Raw genomic sequence first — 17,918 nt, forward strand, 5'->3', positions numbered from 1 at the left:
CCGCCAGGGACGTTTTCCTTTATGACGTAATTTGTAATCAAGTTATGATTAATTATGTGTATGTGTGATTAGTTAGGTATTTAGTAAATAAATAATTAAACCCAATTTTGTATTGCTGATTCAACTTGTTAGCCAGGGTTCGTGCAGATAACCAAGAATTTAAATCTTTCAGATGAGACTGAATTAAGGTGACGATTAATATTGACTGCTACTGATGTAAAATATTACTAGGTCTTTAAGAGTTTATTCTGAAGATAACAGCTCTATAAATATTATTTCATGGTGCCCCGACTCTCTAGTTAATTACATTTACATGATTAGCTCAATCAGGTAATATTAATTACGGATAAATTATTTTATAGAATAGCATGTCATATCACTTAATCTGGCATAGCCAAAGACACGACATAATCCTGAACTGACTTGGAAAGCAGGACCTGGCGACACTATAACGCATTCACTATTCTGGGCCTTGTGTGTCTTGTATTCGTGTCTGTCTGTCTGTCTGTCTGTCTGTCTGTCTGTCTGTCTGTCTGTCTGTCTGTCTGTCTGTCTGTCTGTCTGTCTGAAATGCCTGTCACGTCGCTCTGCCCTTTACTTTAGACCCGTCAATGTCAACACTGTATTCCTGTGTGGATCTCATGTGTGACGTGGGTACTCGCTCCTCCACCCCACTTTGCATTTTCTCTCCATGATGCCTTGCCTTGCATCTATCACTGTTCAAAATGGAGCAATGTCAGAGCATGACGACAGAGACAAATCAGAGGGTGTTGTTATTCTCAGGTAGAAGCAATCTGGTGATTGCTTTCTGATTGGCAGAGGTGGAATCAAGACACTATTATTCGAATCACAAGGTTTGAGTCTCAAGTCGAGTCCCAAGTAGAATGGGTCGAATCTCGAGTCGGGTCCAAGTCGTGCATTCTAAGAGCGAGTCGAGTCAAATCATACGTTTTTTCAAGTCAAGTCTCAAGTATAAGAAAAGCTATACATGCAATGAGTTGTCTATTTATTGAAGCTACCAGACAGCACTTTTCATTATTTTGTCTACAACATATTTTAATTATGTAATAATTCATTTTAACAACAAATTATAAATGCAAGCTTCATAAGTATTTATGCTGCAGTAGTTTATGTGTCGGGGGGCTAGGGTCAGTTTGTTATATCTAGAGTACTTCTCCTGTCCTATTCGGTGTCCTGTGTGAATTTAAGTGTGCCCTCTCTAATTCTCTCTTTCTCTCTTTCTCTCTCTCGGAGGACATGAGCCCTAGGACCATGCCTCAGGACTACCTGACATGATGACTCCTTGCTGTCCCCAGTCCACATTGCCGTGCTGCTGCTCCAGTTTCAACTGTTCTGCCTTATTATTATTCGACCATGCTGGTCATTTATGAACATTTGAACATCTTGGCCATGTTCTGTTATAATCTCCACCCGGCACAGCCAGAAGAGGACTGGCCACCCAACATAGCCTGGTTCCTCTCTAGGTTTCTTCCTAGGTTTTGGCCTTTCTAGGGAGTTTTTCCTAGCCAACGTGCTTCTACACCTGCATTGCTTGCTGTTTGGGGTTTTAGGCGGGGTTTCTGAACAGCACTTTGAGATATCAGCTGATGTACGGACGGCTATATAAATACATTTGATTTGATTTGAAGTAAATTATGCATTTCAAGCAATTTTGAAATACTGTACCTAAAGACCAGTAGACCTATGCTAGTAATTGTTGGTTGAGGGTCCATTGCTGGTGAGTTTGCAAAGTAAACAGTTGATATTCTTGATCACACATTTTTTGTAGCTGCATATTTATTTATGGCAATGCTCTCCTTACAATCTGATGTTTGTGTTGCACCCCGACCCTATAGCTGTATAGCAAATCAGAAATCTGTGAGTGATTCTCAACGTTTTTGACCCCCATTCCCCAAAAAGTAGTGGCTCAAAGCTTGCGAGCCCCGCGCACACACATGAATGCGCACACAATGGCTGCGCGAATGTAGCCTGTCAATAAAGCCAGAAATGGCAATGAATTTTCTAAACTTAAGATACAGAAATAAACTATTTTTTACACCTGCATTTTGAGCTGAAAGTGATTCATGTTTGCAGCCAAGTAGGGATATCATGCCGTCACTTCTCTAAGCAAGAAGAATCATACGGCCTAACTACCTGTACACAGGATGTTGCAGGATCAGATGGAAAGCATGGTCTGTCTGCACCAAACACTATCACTTTGGAGGGCTGCCTGCCCGCAGAATGCTTGTCAACTAGGTAGCCCATTTCTTCCTCACAAATACTGTTATTAATTCACCAGAATATATCTTCATCCCACAATACTGAAGGCAGTGAGATGTTACAGCTGTCTTTAGACATATAGCCAGTAACCACCCAAACTTTGAGACTGTTTTAACTTATTGTGTGCATAATGTTGCTGCTACCGTCTCTTATGACCGAAAATAACTTCTGGACATCAAAAAAGCGATCACTCACCACTGACTGGAATAATTTTTTTCGTTTAACTTTTTCCTTTAACAAGTCCGACGAGAAGTATATCCTGCTTTCACTGGAACAGGCCCAGATCCACGCCTTTTGCGTAAAGAAAAGACGCTGGAAAAGGGGACGATGATTGGGAATCCTTTTGAGAACCCGGAGGCGAGCGAGTAAACTCCCAACTCCATCCTCCTTGCTAACGTGAAATCGTTAGAAAATATAAAAACTGTAACATCCTATGTTTCACTGAGATGTGGCTGAACAAAGAAAATGATAATATAGAGCTGGCAGGATTTTCCATGCACCGGCAGAACAGAGACGCTACGTCTGGTAAGACGAGGTGTGGGGGGTGTGTGTCTTTTTGTCAATAACAGCTGGTGCGCGATGTCTAATATTAAAGAAGTCTCGAGGTATTGCTCGCCTGAGGTAGAGTACCTTAAGAAAAGTTGTCGACCACGCTATCTACCAAGAGAGTTCTCATCTGTATTATTCGTAGCCGTCTATTTACCACCACAAAGCGAAGCTGTCACCAAGACTGCTCTCAACCAACTCTATAAGGCCATTAGAAAATGCTTACCAAGACGTGGCGCTCCTAGTGGCCGAGGACTTCAATGCAGGCAAACTTAAATCAGTTTTACCAAATTTTTACCAGCATGTCACATGTGCAACCAGGGGGAAAAAAATCCTAGACCACCTTTACTCCACACACAGAGATGCATAAAAAGCTCTCCCTAGCCCTCCATTTGGAAAATCTGACCACAATCATATCCTCCTGATTCCTGATTTCAAAAAGAAGCTCAAGCAGGAAGTACAAGTGACTCGCTCAATACGGAGCTGGTCAGATGACGTGGACTGTTTTGCTAGCACAGACTGGAATATGTTTTGGGATTCATTCAATGGCATTGAGGAATACACCACCTCAGTCATTGGCTTCATCAATAAGTGCATCGACGACGTACATATCCCAACCAGAATCCGCATCGAGCTAAAGGCTAGAGCTGCCACTTTCAAGGAGCGGGAGACTAATCTGGACGCTTATAAGAAATCCAGCTACCATCAAACAAGCAAAGCGTCAATACATAATTAAGATTGAATCCTACTACACCGACTCTGACGCTCGTCGGATGTGGCAGGGCTTGAAAACTATTATGGAATACAAAGGGAAACCCAGACGTGAGCTGCCCAGTGACACGAGCCTACCAGACGAGTAAATGCCTTTAATGCTCGTTTCGAGGCAAGCAACACTGAAGCATGCACAAGAGCACCAGCTGTTCTGGATGACTGTGTGATAACGCTCCCAGTAGCCTATGTGAACAAAACCTTTAACAGGTCAACATTCACGAAGCTGCTGGGCCAGACGGATTACCAACTGTCAAGTGTCTTCACTGACATTTTCAACCTCTCCCTGACCGAGTCTGTAATACCTGCATGTTTCAAGCAGACCACCATAGTCCCTGTGCCCAAGGAAGCGAAGGTAATCTTCCTAATTGATTACAGACCCATGGCGCTCACGTCGGTAGCCATGAAGTGCTTTGAATGGCTGGTCATGGCTCACATCAACAGCATCCTCCCGGACACCCTAGACCCACTCCAATTCGAATACCGCCCCAACAGATCCACAGATGACGCGATCTCAATCACACTCCGCACTGCCCTTTCTCACCTAGACAAAAGGAACACCTAAGTGAGAATGCTGTTCATCAACTACAGCTCAGCGTTCAACACCATAGTGCCCATGAAGCTCATCACTAACCTAAGGACTCTGGGACTAAACACCTCCTTCTGCAACTGGATCCTGGACTTCCTGATGGGCTGCCCCCAGGTGGTAAGAGTAGGCAACAATATATCTGCCACGCTGATCCTTAACACCTCAGGGGTGTGTACTTAGTCCCCTCCTGTATTCCCTGTTCACCTACGACTGCGTGGCCAAACATGACTCCAACACCATCATTACGTTTGCTGACGACACAACAGTGGTAGGCCTGATCACCGACAACGATGAGACGGCCTATAGGGAGGAGGCCAGAGAACTGGCAAGGTGATGCCAGGACAGCAACCTCTCCCTCAATGTGAGCAAGACAAAGGAGCTGATCGTGGACTACAGGAAAAGGCAGGCCAAACAGGCCCCCATTAACATTGACGGGGCTGTAGTGCAGTACATCACTGGGGCCAAGCTTCCTGCCATCCAAGACCTACTGTATATAAGAGGCAGTGTCAGAGGAAAGCCCATAAAATTGTCAGAGACTCCAGTTATAGACTGTTTTCTCTGCTGCCGCACGGCAAGCGGTACAGGAGCACCAAGTCTAGGACCAAAAGGCTCCTCGACAGCTTCTACCCCCAAGCCATCAGACTGCTGAACAGTTTTCCACCGGACAATTTACATTGACCCCCCCTCTTGTACACTGCTGCTACTCGTACCGCTGCACACTGACTCGGTACTAGTACCCCCTGTATATACAGTAGCCTCATTATTGTTATTCTTATTGTGTTACTTTTTATTATTACTTTTTAATTTAGTCTACTTGGTAAATATTTTCTTCTTTTTGAACTTCACTGTTGGTTAAGGGCTTGTAAGTAAGCCTTTCACGGTAAAGTCTACACATGTGACCCTAGATGCCTCACAAGTCCTCAACTGGCAGCTTCATTAAATAGTACCCGCAAAACACCAGTCTCAACGTCAACAGTGAAGAGGCGATTCCAGGATGCTGGCCTTCTAGGCAGTTAAAGTCGAGTCCCAAGTCTTGAGGCTCCAAGTCAAGTCTCAAATTTGATTTTCTATCAAGTCGAGTCTCAAGTCATCAAATTTGTGACTCGAGTCTCACTCGAGTCCAAGTCATGTGCCTTGAGTCCACACCTCTGCTGATTGGTGATTATGGAACACATAGTTCATACTCTGTCACTATATTGGATTATTTTTAAACACCAGTGACCCTATCAGTTATTCCACTTTTATATAACTGAAATGGTGTTGTGAAATTGCAGCTAAAATTAGTCCCTATAGACTTGCCCTCTCCCCATCTCATATCTGTAGTGCTGACTTCCCGTATGTAATTTAATCCCATTGCCAAAAAATATTATTCATTAATTTTTTTCCCTCTGTCGGTTTGAGTATGCAATTGATGTTTAAAAATACAATTTCTAGCACATTAAAATCAGAGCACAGACACTGCAGTCTGTCATTAGATCAATGTATTACACCAATAGACCTAAAGCAACAACAAAGAAACCACATTTACTGTTCGAAAATAAGTCTTTGAAACTACATCAAATCACATTTCATGGTGATACTTAAAAAAAAGAGAAAGACTATTATTGTAGGCACATGGGAAGTTTAAACAAAGAAATGAAGACATAAAACTCTGCTGTGGACATATTGTGAAGGGTCCAGGCTGGTGACTATTGTGATTCAAGTAGTGGTCAGCTTGTCCATGCAGCATCAGGGCTTTTAAAAGTTGGGTTGGTGTTCAGCCCAGGCAGCGTACTGGCACTGATGTGTTCTCCTCCTCTCCTCCTCGGGGGGATAACAAAGGTTGAACACGGTAGCTACTGACAGCTGAGACTGCTTCATTCAGAGATTACAAATTAGCTAACAGAGTGAGTCCAATTTCTCATGTGAGTCCAGAGTTAATCCACACATTAGCATTCTGTGTTGGTGAAAAAGGTCTGTCTTATTATGATGAACTGAGGCTCTGTTCTAATGTCCTCACTACTGACTTCACTGTCCTCACATGCCACCTACTGTAGCATTAAGTAATGAATGAAGTAATGTACTGGATTTGCATTCTTAATGGAACGCTAGTATGGTTGTTGGAGCATAACAGTAGCCTAGATTTGACATGAAAATGGAGACCTGAGCATGCATTGTTAAGATTCAGGCTCGCTGTTAGTAGTGGCTCCTATTCAAACAGATTACTGGCATAGTAGTATTGATTTCGTTAAAGTGATTGACATGATATGTGTAGAAAACTTTTTTTTCAGGGTTATCAGTCAATGCAGTATTGACTATGCAGAATTTTTCCTGATCCTTAATTTTTCCTGATTGATTTTAGGGGATATGTTGTGAAAAACAATCTATTGTTGAGATTTGATTGATGCATAATTCTGTGCATTAATGAAAGTGTAATGCTGAATTCATTGGATATTCAAAGTTAGTTGAATCTCCATCTCCCTCTCTCCCCACAGGTGTTGAGCTCCACCTGAGGATGGCAGGAGATTCTCGAGTCCACATGGACCACGACATGGAGATAGGAGTCACACCCACAGCAGTAAGAACATTTTTGTATTTTTTTATTTCACCTTTATTTAACCAGGTAGGCTAGTTGAGAACAAGTTCTCATTTGCAACTGCAACCTGGCCAAGATAAAGCGTGTGCCACAGAAAACAACACAGAGTTACACATGGAGTAAACAATAAACAAGCCAATAACACAAACAAGTCAATGACACAGTAGAGAAAAGAAAGTCTATATACAGTGTGTGCAAAAGGCATGAGGAGGTAGGCAATAAATATGCCATAGGAGAGAATAATTACAATTTAGCAGATTAGCACTGGAGTGATAAATGAGCAGATGATGATGTGCAAGTAGAGATACTGGTGTGCAAAAGAGCAGAAAGGTAAATAAAATAAAAACAGTATGGGGATGAGGTAGGTAGATTGGGTGTGCTATTTACAGATGGACTATGTAAAGCTGCAGTGATCGGTTAACTGCTCAGATAGTTGATGTTTAAAGTTGGTGAGGGAAATGAAAGTCTCCAACTTCAGCGATTTTTGCAATTCGTTCCAGTCACTGGCAGCAGAGAACTGTCAGGAAAGGCAGCCAAATGAGGTGTTGGCTCTGGGGATGATCAGTGAGATATACCTGCTGGAACGTGTGCTACGGGTGGGTGTTGTTATCATGACCAGTGAACTGAGATAAGGCAGAGATTTACCTAGCATAGACTTATAGATGACCTGGAGCCAGTGGGTCTGGCAACGAATATGTAGCGAGGGCCAGCCGACTAGAGCATACAGGTCGCAGTGGTGGGTGGAATAAGGTGATTTGGTAACAAAACGGATGGCATTGTGATAGACTGCATCCAGTTGCTGAGTAGAGTGTTGGAAGCTATTTTGTAGATGACATCGCCGAAGTCGAGGATCGGTAGAATAGTCAGTTTTACTAGGGTAAGTTTGGCGGCGTGAGAGAAAGATGCTTTGTTGCGAAATAGAAAGCAGAGTCTAGATTTGATATTTTTTTGTGAAGAATCAACAACAAGTGGGACACAATCATGAAGTGGAACGACATTTATTGGATATTTCAAACTTTTTTAACAAATCAAAAACTGAAAAATTGGGCGTGCAAAATTATTCAGCCCCTTTACTTTCAGTGCAGCAAACTCTCTCCAGAAGTTCAGTGAGGATCTCTGAATGATCCAATGTTGACCTAAATGATGATGAATACAATCCACCTGTGTGTAATCAAGTCTCCGTATAAATGCACCTGCACTGTGATAGTCTCAGAGGTCCGTTAAAAGCGCAGAGAGCATCATGAAGAACAAGGAACACACCAGGCAGGTCCGAGATACTGTTGTGAAGAAGTTTAAAGCCGGATTTGGATACAAAAAGATTTCCCAAGCTTTAAACATCCCAAGGAGCACTGTGCAAGCGATAATATTGAAATGGAAGGAGTATCAGACCACTGCAAATCTACCAAGACCTGTCCGTCCCTCTAAACTTTCAGCTCATACAAGGAGAAGACTGATCAGAGATGCAGCCAAGAGGCCCATGATCACTCTGGATGGACTGCAGAGATCTACAGCTGAGGTGGGAGACTCTGTCCATAGGACAACAATCAGTCGTATATTGCACAAATCTGGCCTTTATGGAAGAGTGGCAAGAAGAAAGCCATTTCTTAAAGATATCCATAAAAAGTGTTGTTTAAAGTTTGCCACAAGCCACCTGGGAGACACACCAAACATGTGGAAGAAGGTGCTCTGGTCAGATGAAACCAAAATTGAACTTTTTGGCAACAATGCAAAACGTTATGTTTGGCGTAAAAGCAACACAGCTCATCACCCTGAACACACCATCCCCACTGTCAAACATGGTGGTGGCAGCATCATGGTTTGGGCCTGCTTTTCTTCAGCAGGGACAGGGAAGATGGTTAAAATTGATGGGAAGATGGATGGAGCCAAATACAGGACCATTCTGGTCCTGGTAATAGGGGTTGCAACAATGGCGTCCAGATTGTCTAGCCCAGCTGATTTGTACTGGTCCAGGTTTTGCAGCTCTTTCAGAACATCTGCTGTCTGGATATGGGTGAAGGAGAAGCTGGGGAGGCTTGGGCGAGTAGCTGCGGGGGGGGCGGAGCTGTTGGCCGGGGATGGAGTAGCCAGGAGGAAGACATGGCCAGCCGTTGAGAAATGCTTATTGAAATTTTCAATTATCATGGACTTATCAGTGGTGACTGTGTTACCTAGCCTCAGTGCAGTGGGCAGCTGGGAGGAGATGCTCTTCTTCTCCATGGACTTTACAGTGTCCCAAAACGTTTTGGAGTTAGAGCTACAGGATGCAAATTTCTACTTGAAAAAGCTAACCTTTGCTTTCCTGACTGACTGCGTGTATTGGTTCCTGACTTCCCTGAACAGTTGCATATCGTGGGGACTATTTGATGCTATGGCAGTCCGCCACAGGATGTTTTTGTGCTGGTCAAGGGCAGTCAGGTCTGGAGTGAACCAAGGGCTATATCTGTTCTTAGTTCTGAATTTTTTTGAACGGGGCGGGTGAGGTCATCGCATGTGTGGTAGGTGGGACAAAGGAGGTATCAGAGGTATAATGAGTGGAACTAGGGGCTCCATTGTAAACTAAAACAATGATAACTAACCTAAACAACAGTATACAAGGCATATTGACATATGAGAGAGACATACAGCGAGGCATAAAGTAATCACAGGTGTTGATTTGGAGAGCTAGTTAAAACAACAACAACAGCTAATCAGCTAAAACAACAACAGGTAAAATGGAGATGAATGGGCAGAGAGTCGGTTAACTACACACAGAGCCGGAGTTCGCGGCTGGGGCCGGAAGATAAACAGACAAACAAAATAAATATATAAACAGAATGGAGTACCATGATTAATGGGCAGTCCAGCGGGCATCAGCTATGTAGCCAAGTGATCATAGGGTCCAGTTGGCAGCAATAGATGAACAGGGAGGCCGCGGAGTAGTCCTTACTACGCTAGCACGCGGGCGACGCAACGTTTAAAGTTAGTAGCCCGGGGCTAGTAGAAGCGTCTGCTCCGATGGAGGCCGGTTGAAGGCACAGTGGATGGAGTATTCGTCGGCAGACATGTCGTGGTGGTGCGGCGGGCGCCGTGTCGACTAAGGATCCAAGCCAGGTGGCAAAAGAGTTATTGTAGTTGTAGTAATTGAGTTTTCTATCCGGCAGATGCGCCTGGCTCACGGCTAACTGGTGCTAGCTTCGGGGCAGAGGCGTTAGCCACTTTAGCCACTCGGTAGCAGTGGTGATCCGGTGCCAAGGTCCAGAGCTTACGGCAAGGATCGGGTGGAGTAGAGTGTTCTAGCCGTGTTTGGGTGGAGTCCGGGTGAACAACTGAGTAGGGCGGGAGGTGGGCCTCAGGGATAGCTTCAGTACTGGGTAACTTGGTGGGTGCTACATAGCTGTGAAGATGAGGAGAATGGACCAGGGATTACTGCAGGAATCCGGTGTTGTATTGGAGAAACAGTCCGTTACTGGTAGGCTGGCGAGTATTATCCAGGCTAAAAAATATATATATTTTTTAAAAAGGGCTGGTACCTGTGCAGAAGGTAAAGGCCGCTAGCAGTGGCAACAATTACTAAATAGCTTGTAGCTAATTAACTGGTTAGCTTGTGATGTCTGGGGTTCTTGCTATCAGGTCTAAAAATGACAAATAATATCGGTTCCGTATCACATTGGGTGAGGTAGGTTACCGGAAGGTATAATTGAGCTAAAATGGAGAAGAGATTGAAAATAGAATTGAAATATGTACAAAAAAAAGATGAAAAAATACAAAAGTACACGAGAGGATGAACAAAACACGTCTGCACTGCTACGCCATTTTGGATACATGTTTTCCATACATACACACATTCCTCTCCCTCCCCCAATTGTCCTGTGTGACACTGCTGGGAGGTAGAGAGAGAGCGAGGAAGAGGGAAAGAAAGAGGGGGTGGTGAAAGATGGAAGTGTCTGGTGTAAGGGAAAAATATAAGGGGATGAGGGGGAACCATTGTGGATCATGAGTTTCCTATAAGAAGGGTGATCATGTGTGTGTGCCTGACTGTCTGCGGAAGATGATGGATGGTTCAGCTCACTACCATTGAGAGGGAAAGAGAGGATGATTGTGAGAAAACGACTCGCATGTCCTGATAATGGATGGTGAAATAGTCCAGGTTATTTGTCTTTATTCCAGAGGCAATTTAATTTATTCTTCCTGAGTGTGGTGAGGCAAACCAACTGTGGAAAAACACCAGCACACAGCAACTGCTAATTAATTTGTATATGGAGTATCTGCCCTGGGGACGTCATTGACTCTGGGCTGGCTGCACTACTGTAGCACTGTCTGTGATGGCTTCATCAATCACTCAATTAGGAATTTCTTTAACACTCTCAAATGGAAACAAATAGGTCCATTGTCTTTGATTTAGGACTGTACAGGTACAGATGTAGGATCTTCATTTGTTCATCCTGTTGGAGGATAACTTGCAATGCAGGAAATGTAAACTGTGTAGTGTAGTCAAGGTTTAAAAAGGATTCTGAAGTTTGTAATTTCCACTTTGAAATTTACGAAAAATGTAGCAACACCCACAAAAATGTCCATTCTAATCCACATAATAATTCACATTTCCTGTTGCTATATGCTATATGATTAAATTCCTGCTGTAGAAAAATGGCTCAAATTAAAGACATTACATTTTCAAGTAACCCCTATTTTCTCCCAAACACATGTCACAGGATCCCAATGTCATTGAGTGACTAATTGCTGTATTGATCAATGGGTGTTGTCTTTCACTTCACTGTCAAACCTTTCATTACTGTATAATATATCAATAAAGCAACATCTGATACATGGAATACTCTCCTAATGTGCGTGTGTTTATAGAACTACAATGAAGAGTCCCTAGCTAGAATTTCCATTAACTTGTCCAGTGATTTTTTTGTCGACATTTATAAAATGTTCATAGAAAATAGGTTTGACAATTGTCTGCTATGGTGCGTTTCCATTTAACTGTCTTGTGTCAATAAAAACAGCTGGCCAAAATGACGTCACAGCTAAAAAATAATCTACAGTGTTGATTTAAAATGAAGTGCTTGATGTATTTCCATGACCTATTTAGGCAAATTGCCGATGAATAAATTGGTGACAGGCTGTATGCCCTCCCACCTATCTGTTTCATGTCTCAGGTAGCCCACAAAAGCCAGCATGGAATGCAATAATTTATTCATATTTACCATATTGTAATAATTATCCTGTGCCAACGTATCGCCACGGTCCGTGCCATGGTGAAACTTGCACATCTGTAGATCTGAAATAATTGGATGGTGAAACTTGCACATCTGTAGATCTGAAATAATTGGATGGTGAAACTTGCACATCTGTAGATCTGAAATAATTGGATGGTGAAACTTGCACATCTGTAGATCTGAAATAATTGGATGGTGAAACATGCATTCAACCAACCACAAAAGCCAAAGCAAATAAGCCATATTTGAAAGTCAGGACAAGGATCCTGCAAAGATAGATTTAATAGGCAGTAGGCATTTCTAATTAAATGTGGAGTTCTGCTTCATCGTTACCTGTTGACATCACATGCCCTGTGTACTTTCAAAATTATTCGGCAAGCATTTATTCGAAAACCCCCTTTTCCATCATAATTTGTCGCAATATATAAAGTTTATTGCTCGACCCCTGTCGAATGGATAAAAATGTTGTAGATCTTTACAAAATTCCTCCTATCGCTGCTATTTCCATTAAGTGTCACAATTGATTTATTTTGGGCTTTTGTCAATGGAAACCTGCTTACAGTATTCAGATCTATATTTAAATAATTTGCAGGACTATAGCATGTATTTTCAAGGGCATGTCTTTCATTTAAATTCCTTTAATTGAACATCAGGAGCCATTATTTCAGTTTTGGAGCTGGATCTGAATTATACTCAATGCAGGTTGCAAAAAAAAAGGCTAGATTAGCAGCCTCCTATGTTCCTATCCAGGCCTGCCAGTGTCCCATAGGGAGTGGGGTACAGGAGAGGTGCAGCTGTGGAAACAGATCGCCTGTCTGGAGCTGGGCCAACAGTGAGGAATGAAGGCCCCATACCCTTGTGGTCTCTCTCTCTTCTCCCTCCCACAGTCATGACGCACCATGTGCTTGGAGAGACACTCTCTCACACAATGTTATGGGAGCAGTGCAGCTACAGTATCAGGAGCCTTCATTTCAATTAGCCAGGGCAGTGGTTCCCAAACTTTTTATAGTCCCATACCCCTTCAAACATTCAACCTCCAGCTGCGTACCCCTCTTACACCATGGCGCACTCTCAAATGTTGTTCTTTTGCCATCATTGTAAGCCTGCCACACACACACTACACGATACATTTATTAAACATAAGAATGAGTGTACGTTTTTGTCACAACCCTGCTCATGGTAAGTGACAAAGAGTTCTTATAAGACCAGGGCACAAATAATAATATAATAATAATCAATAATTTTGCTTTATTTAACCATCTTATATAGAAAACCTTATTTGTTAATCGAAAATTGTGAATAACTCACCACAGATTAATGAGAAGGGTGTGCTTGAAAGGATGCACATACTGTAACTCTGCAATGTTGAGTTGTATTGGAGAGAGTCTCAGTCTTAAATCATTTTCCACACATAGTCTCTGCCTGTATTTAGTTTTCATGCTAGTAAAGGCCAAGAATCCACTCTCACATAGGTACGTGGTTGAAAAGGGCATCAGTGTCTTAACAGCTCAATTTGCCAAGGCAGGATACTCTGGGCGCAGCCCAATCCAGAAATCTGGCAGTGGCTTCTGATTAAGTTACATTTTTACAGAACCGCTTGTTGCAATTTCGATGAGGCTCTCTTGTTCAGATATCGGTAAGTGGACTGGAGGCAGGGCATGAAAGGGATAATGAATCCAGTTGTTTGTGTCATCCGTTTCGGGAAAGTACCTGCGTAATTGCACACCCAACTCACTCAGGTGCTTCGCTATATCACATTTGACATTGTCCGTAAGCTTAACTTCATTTGCACAAAAAGATCATACAATGATGGAAAGACCTGTGTGTTGTCCTTGTTAATGTAGACAGAGAAACATTCCAACTTCTTAATCATAGCCTTATATAGTTGCGGAGATTCCCTGTAATTCTAGATTCAGATCGTTCAGGCGAGGAAAAGACATCACCCAGAGAGGCCAGTCATGTGAGAAACTCGTCATCATGCAAGCGGTCAGACAAGTGAAAATGATGGTCTCTCAATTCAAAGAAACGTGTCAATACTTTGTCCCTTGATAACCAGTGCAGTATGTTGTAAAAGCGTTACATGGTCGCTGCCCATATCATTGCATAGCGCAGAAAATACACCAGAGTTCAGGAGCCTTGCTTTATCAAAGTTAACCATTTTCACTGTAGTATCCAAAACGTCTTACAAGCTGTCAAGCATTCCCTTGGTAGCAAGAGCCTCAGTGTACCCAAGTGGCGTCGGGAGCAACTGCTTGCATGCCCGTTACCACTACACTATGTCTACCTGTCATGGCTTTTGCTCCATCAGTACAGATACCAACATGAGCAGAAGCTATGTTTGGCTACATATGGACCGTTATGGACCAATTATTTGACTAGGCTACCTATATTTGACATTGTGTTGTTATCTCGCTGAACACTAGATGGTTTAATTTTATTTTTGCCAGTGAAACAAGGCTACTCAGGCAATAAAAAAAACTCACCCAAATGTATAGCACCGTTTGAAAATATAAATGGACTGTTTTTAAATGTAAATCACGTACCCCAATGAGGGTGGCAGTTGAAGGTGGTTGAGGATGAAGTCAAAGCAATTACTTAAAAGGTTGAGAATGTGTATTTTCTCATATAACATGACAGTGTGACAGCACTGCAATGCACACATTGTAGCAACAAGGGCAATATGAGAAAATTCCACACAGTCATTTCACACAGACATATGAAGACATTTCACACATTTTAGCAACAAGGGTAATAGGAGGACATTTCACACATTGTAGCAAGAATGGTAATATGAGGATGTTTCACACATTGTAGCAACAAGGGTAATATGAGGACATTGCACATGAATAGAGGCAGACATTTTTGCTGACCTTTTGACCTGACCAGGAAAAACAATGGTCTCAAGCGATAGACTATAACGAGAGCCCAGTGTTTTTCCTGAGCAGGTCACTCCTGGCTTCACACATTAAATTCTGAAAACAATGATATTGTGACCAACGTCTCAGCGGAACTGTCTCTCTTCCTCTCTGTCTCTCCAGGTGCAAAAGCTTCCCAAACACATGCGGGAGGCCCAGATCTCCACCGAGCACACCCACCTCATTGCCGACCCAGTCAAGAAGCCCCGGCAACGCTATGTGCAGAAAGACGGCAAGTGCAACGTTCACCACGGTAACGTGCAGGAGACCTACCGTTACCTTAGCGACCTGTTCACCACCCTGGTAGACCTGCGCTGGCGCTTCAGCCTCTTCATCTTCACTCTGGTGTACGTGGTCAACTGGCTGTTCTTCGGCCTGCTGTGGTACATCATCGCCCTGATCCGAGGGGACCTGTGGCACAGTGACGAGGAGGGCTGGACCCCTTGCGTTGAGAACCTCAACAGCTTCGTTTCGGCCTTCCTCTTCTCCATCGAGACGGAGACCACCATTGGCTATGGCTACCGCGTCATCACAGAGAAGTGCCCTGAGGGCATCATCCTGCTGCTGATCCAGGCCATCCTGGGCTCCATCGTCAATGCCATGATGGTGGGCTGCATGTTCGTGAAGATCTCCCAGCCCAAAAACCGCGCTGAGACGCTCATGTTCTCCCACAAGGCAGTGATTTCTGTGCGGGACAACAAGCTGTGTCTCATGTTCAGAGTCGGGGACCTGCGCAACTCTCACATCGTGGAGGCCTCCATCCGGGCCAAGCTTATCCGGTCACAGCAGACCAAGGAGGGGGAGTTCATCCCTCTCAACCAGACGGACATCAACATCGGCTTCGACACAGGAGACGACCGGCTCTTCCTAGTCTCCCCACTCATAATCTCCCACGAGATCAACGAGAAGAGCCCCTTCTGGGAGCTGTCCCAGGCACAGATGGATAAGGAGGAGTTTGAGATCGTGGTCATCCTGGAGGGCATGGTCGAAGCTACGGGTACGTCCTCTTGATCCAAGGCTAATAGGTCACCAGAGTATAGGGCACCAGGTTAGTGGTCACCTGAGTGAAGTTCACTAGTGTATTGGACCCCTAGCCCATAGACCCCTCATGAAGACCTGAAACAATTAGATAGTTATATAAGCAATATGGTAGTAGCGCCACGTTGTCTTCTGATCGGGTTGGTGGAATTGACCAATAATTTTGTATCTACACTAGTGCATTGGGGGTAGGGGACAGCTAAGTGTTGTTTCTGAATAGGGCATTGGTCAGTTCCATTTCAACTCTTGTCTGTTCAGTAAATCCATTGTGGTTCTTCATATTCATTGATAATGTCATGTCTTTCATTCAACAAACCAGACAATTTCCAACCCATACAAACACAATTTCTAAAGGTACCATATGGTTTCGATCTGCATATACAGTAATACATATATTTACCAACTCAGGTAAATATGGCTGTTCTAGTTTCATAAGAGACCATTTAAAAATTTAAAATACAACTTTTTGAGAGCATATGTTATTTCCTGTTACCATGACCAACTCTGTAATTTTCCACAAAGACAAATGACCCAAAAATGAACAGTGGGCAGGGTCTTTATTTGGAAGGTTGTTGCAGGTAGGCAAATGTTTCCACATCCATACTGAGGCCCGCATCTCCCCTATGTTGGTGCATCAGGGAGGCCTCTTTGAGATGTTTGTTTGTTAAAGGAAGGAGTGTTAGCCTCCCACGCTGGTCTGTGTATAGGGAGAGGTGTTGCGGTAATGAAAGAAACAGGTTGTTGAAGACAGTACTGGCCTGGCTAACATATACTCTTCTCTGGGATGTTACCACCAAAAACACAGAAGCACCTTTTTATACACATCTGTAAAATAGCCAGAAAAGGGAATTTCAACTTTTTTTTTTACATTTAAATTACTATAAAAAACTATAAAAAAAACTGTCCCATGCCTAGTGAGTTGCATCCCAGAGACTTGCATCCCAGAAACGATTTGCACTCAAGAGATCCCCAGCTAGCTTCCTGGTAGCCTTGGAAGTCTTTGTATTGATTATTGAATGAGGAAATCTGCTTATTTATCACAGTAGCAGAGGGAATGACGACACTTGTACAGCCCTGGCCACACTCCACTGCTAATTCCTTATTTGTTCCTAATATGTTCCTGTGGTGAATTAGTCCACTCAGGTAAACACTGTATGTGCAAGCCTTACACATTGTGTATCGGCCTTTGTTCAAGGACAGATTATAATGCACTAATCTAAATACAATGCATTATACATGTCACTTACATACTTCATTCGGTAGGGTCATGATTTTTCTACTTCCTAGTGAATATTAATGTTTTTAAAAAGAAAGGAGAAACAAGGCACTCTTCATGTAATTACAATGCCTTTATTTGTATAGCATGTTCAATGGAACAAATATTTAAAAACTAATTTAAGTGACGCATATCGGCAGCATGGCCTTCATCAGGGAGTACAAAGATACAATGATGCAATTATTTCTTTGTGCTCCTTGATGAAGGCCTAGCCCAAAGGCAGGCAGATGGCGATATTGAGGCGCTTCATCTTACAGTCCAAAGGGAATGTATGCAGCCTGCTATACACTCGTATCCCCGTGGACCGGTTCGTACATAAAACATTCTCCATTCAGACAGCAAATACGTCAATTTCCTCCTTAACTCGATTTAATGGCGAGAAGGTGGAAAAAAACGGAGAAAATATGCATACTTTCTTCATGAATCCCCTTTTTCCACCACCATACTGGAGTGGCTCAGCCAATCAGGTTGCAGCAGTCTGTTGATTACCCTGAATACTGTACGCAATGTCAGGAAGTAGCATTAGCAACCCTAGCATATTGGTGGGAAATTGTTTAGAATAGTCCGTTTGTAACACCACTAACTACTTGTAGCGGTATAGTCTGTTTGTTTGAGTTGTTGGTTTTGGCTAGCTTATTGTTCCAGACGGTAGCTAACTAGCACTCACCCACGTGGCTGAGAGAAGCTCTATAATATTAGGTTTTTCTAAGTCCAGAGAATGCTCGAGAGCAGG

The 17,918-nt window shown here is 43.1% G+C and overlaps 1 protein-coding gene across 1 annotated transcript in view; it reads left to right on the forward strand.

Moving 5' to 3' along the window:
- Positions 1–17,918, forward strand: part of kcnj5 (potassium inwardly rectifying channel subfamily J member 5) — a 38,913-nt gene that overhangs the window by 6,821 nt on the left and 14,174 nt on the right. Inside the window, exons 2-3 of the mRNA XM_021588234.3 lie at positions 6,658–6,740; positions 14,995–15,868. Of these exons, the coding sequence (XP_021443909.3) occupies positions 6,678–6,740; positions 14,995–15,868 (937 nt within the window). The 5' untranslated portion in view covers positions 6,658–6,677. The remainder of the gene's footprint in view (positions 1–6,657; positions 6,741–14,994; positions 15,869–17,918) is intronic.

The sequence above is a fragment of the Oncorhynchus mykiss genome, chromosome 27, assembly GCF_057628025.1.
Source record: "Oncorhynchus mykiss isolate SJ-2025 chromosome 27, ASM5762802v1, whole genome shotgun sequence".
NCBI lineage: Eukaryota > Metazoa > Chordata > Actinopteri > Salmoniformes > Salmonidae > Oncorhynchus > Oncorhynchus mykiss.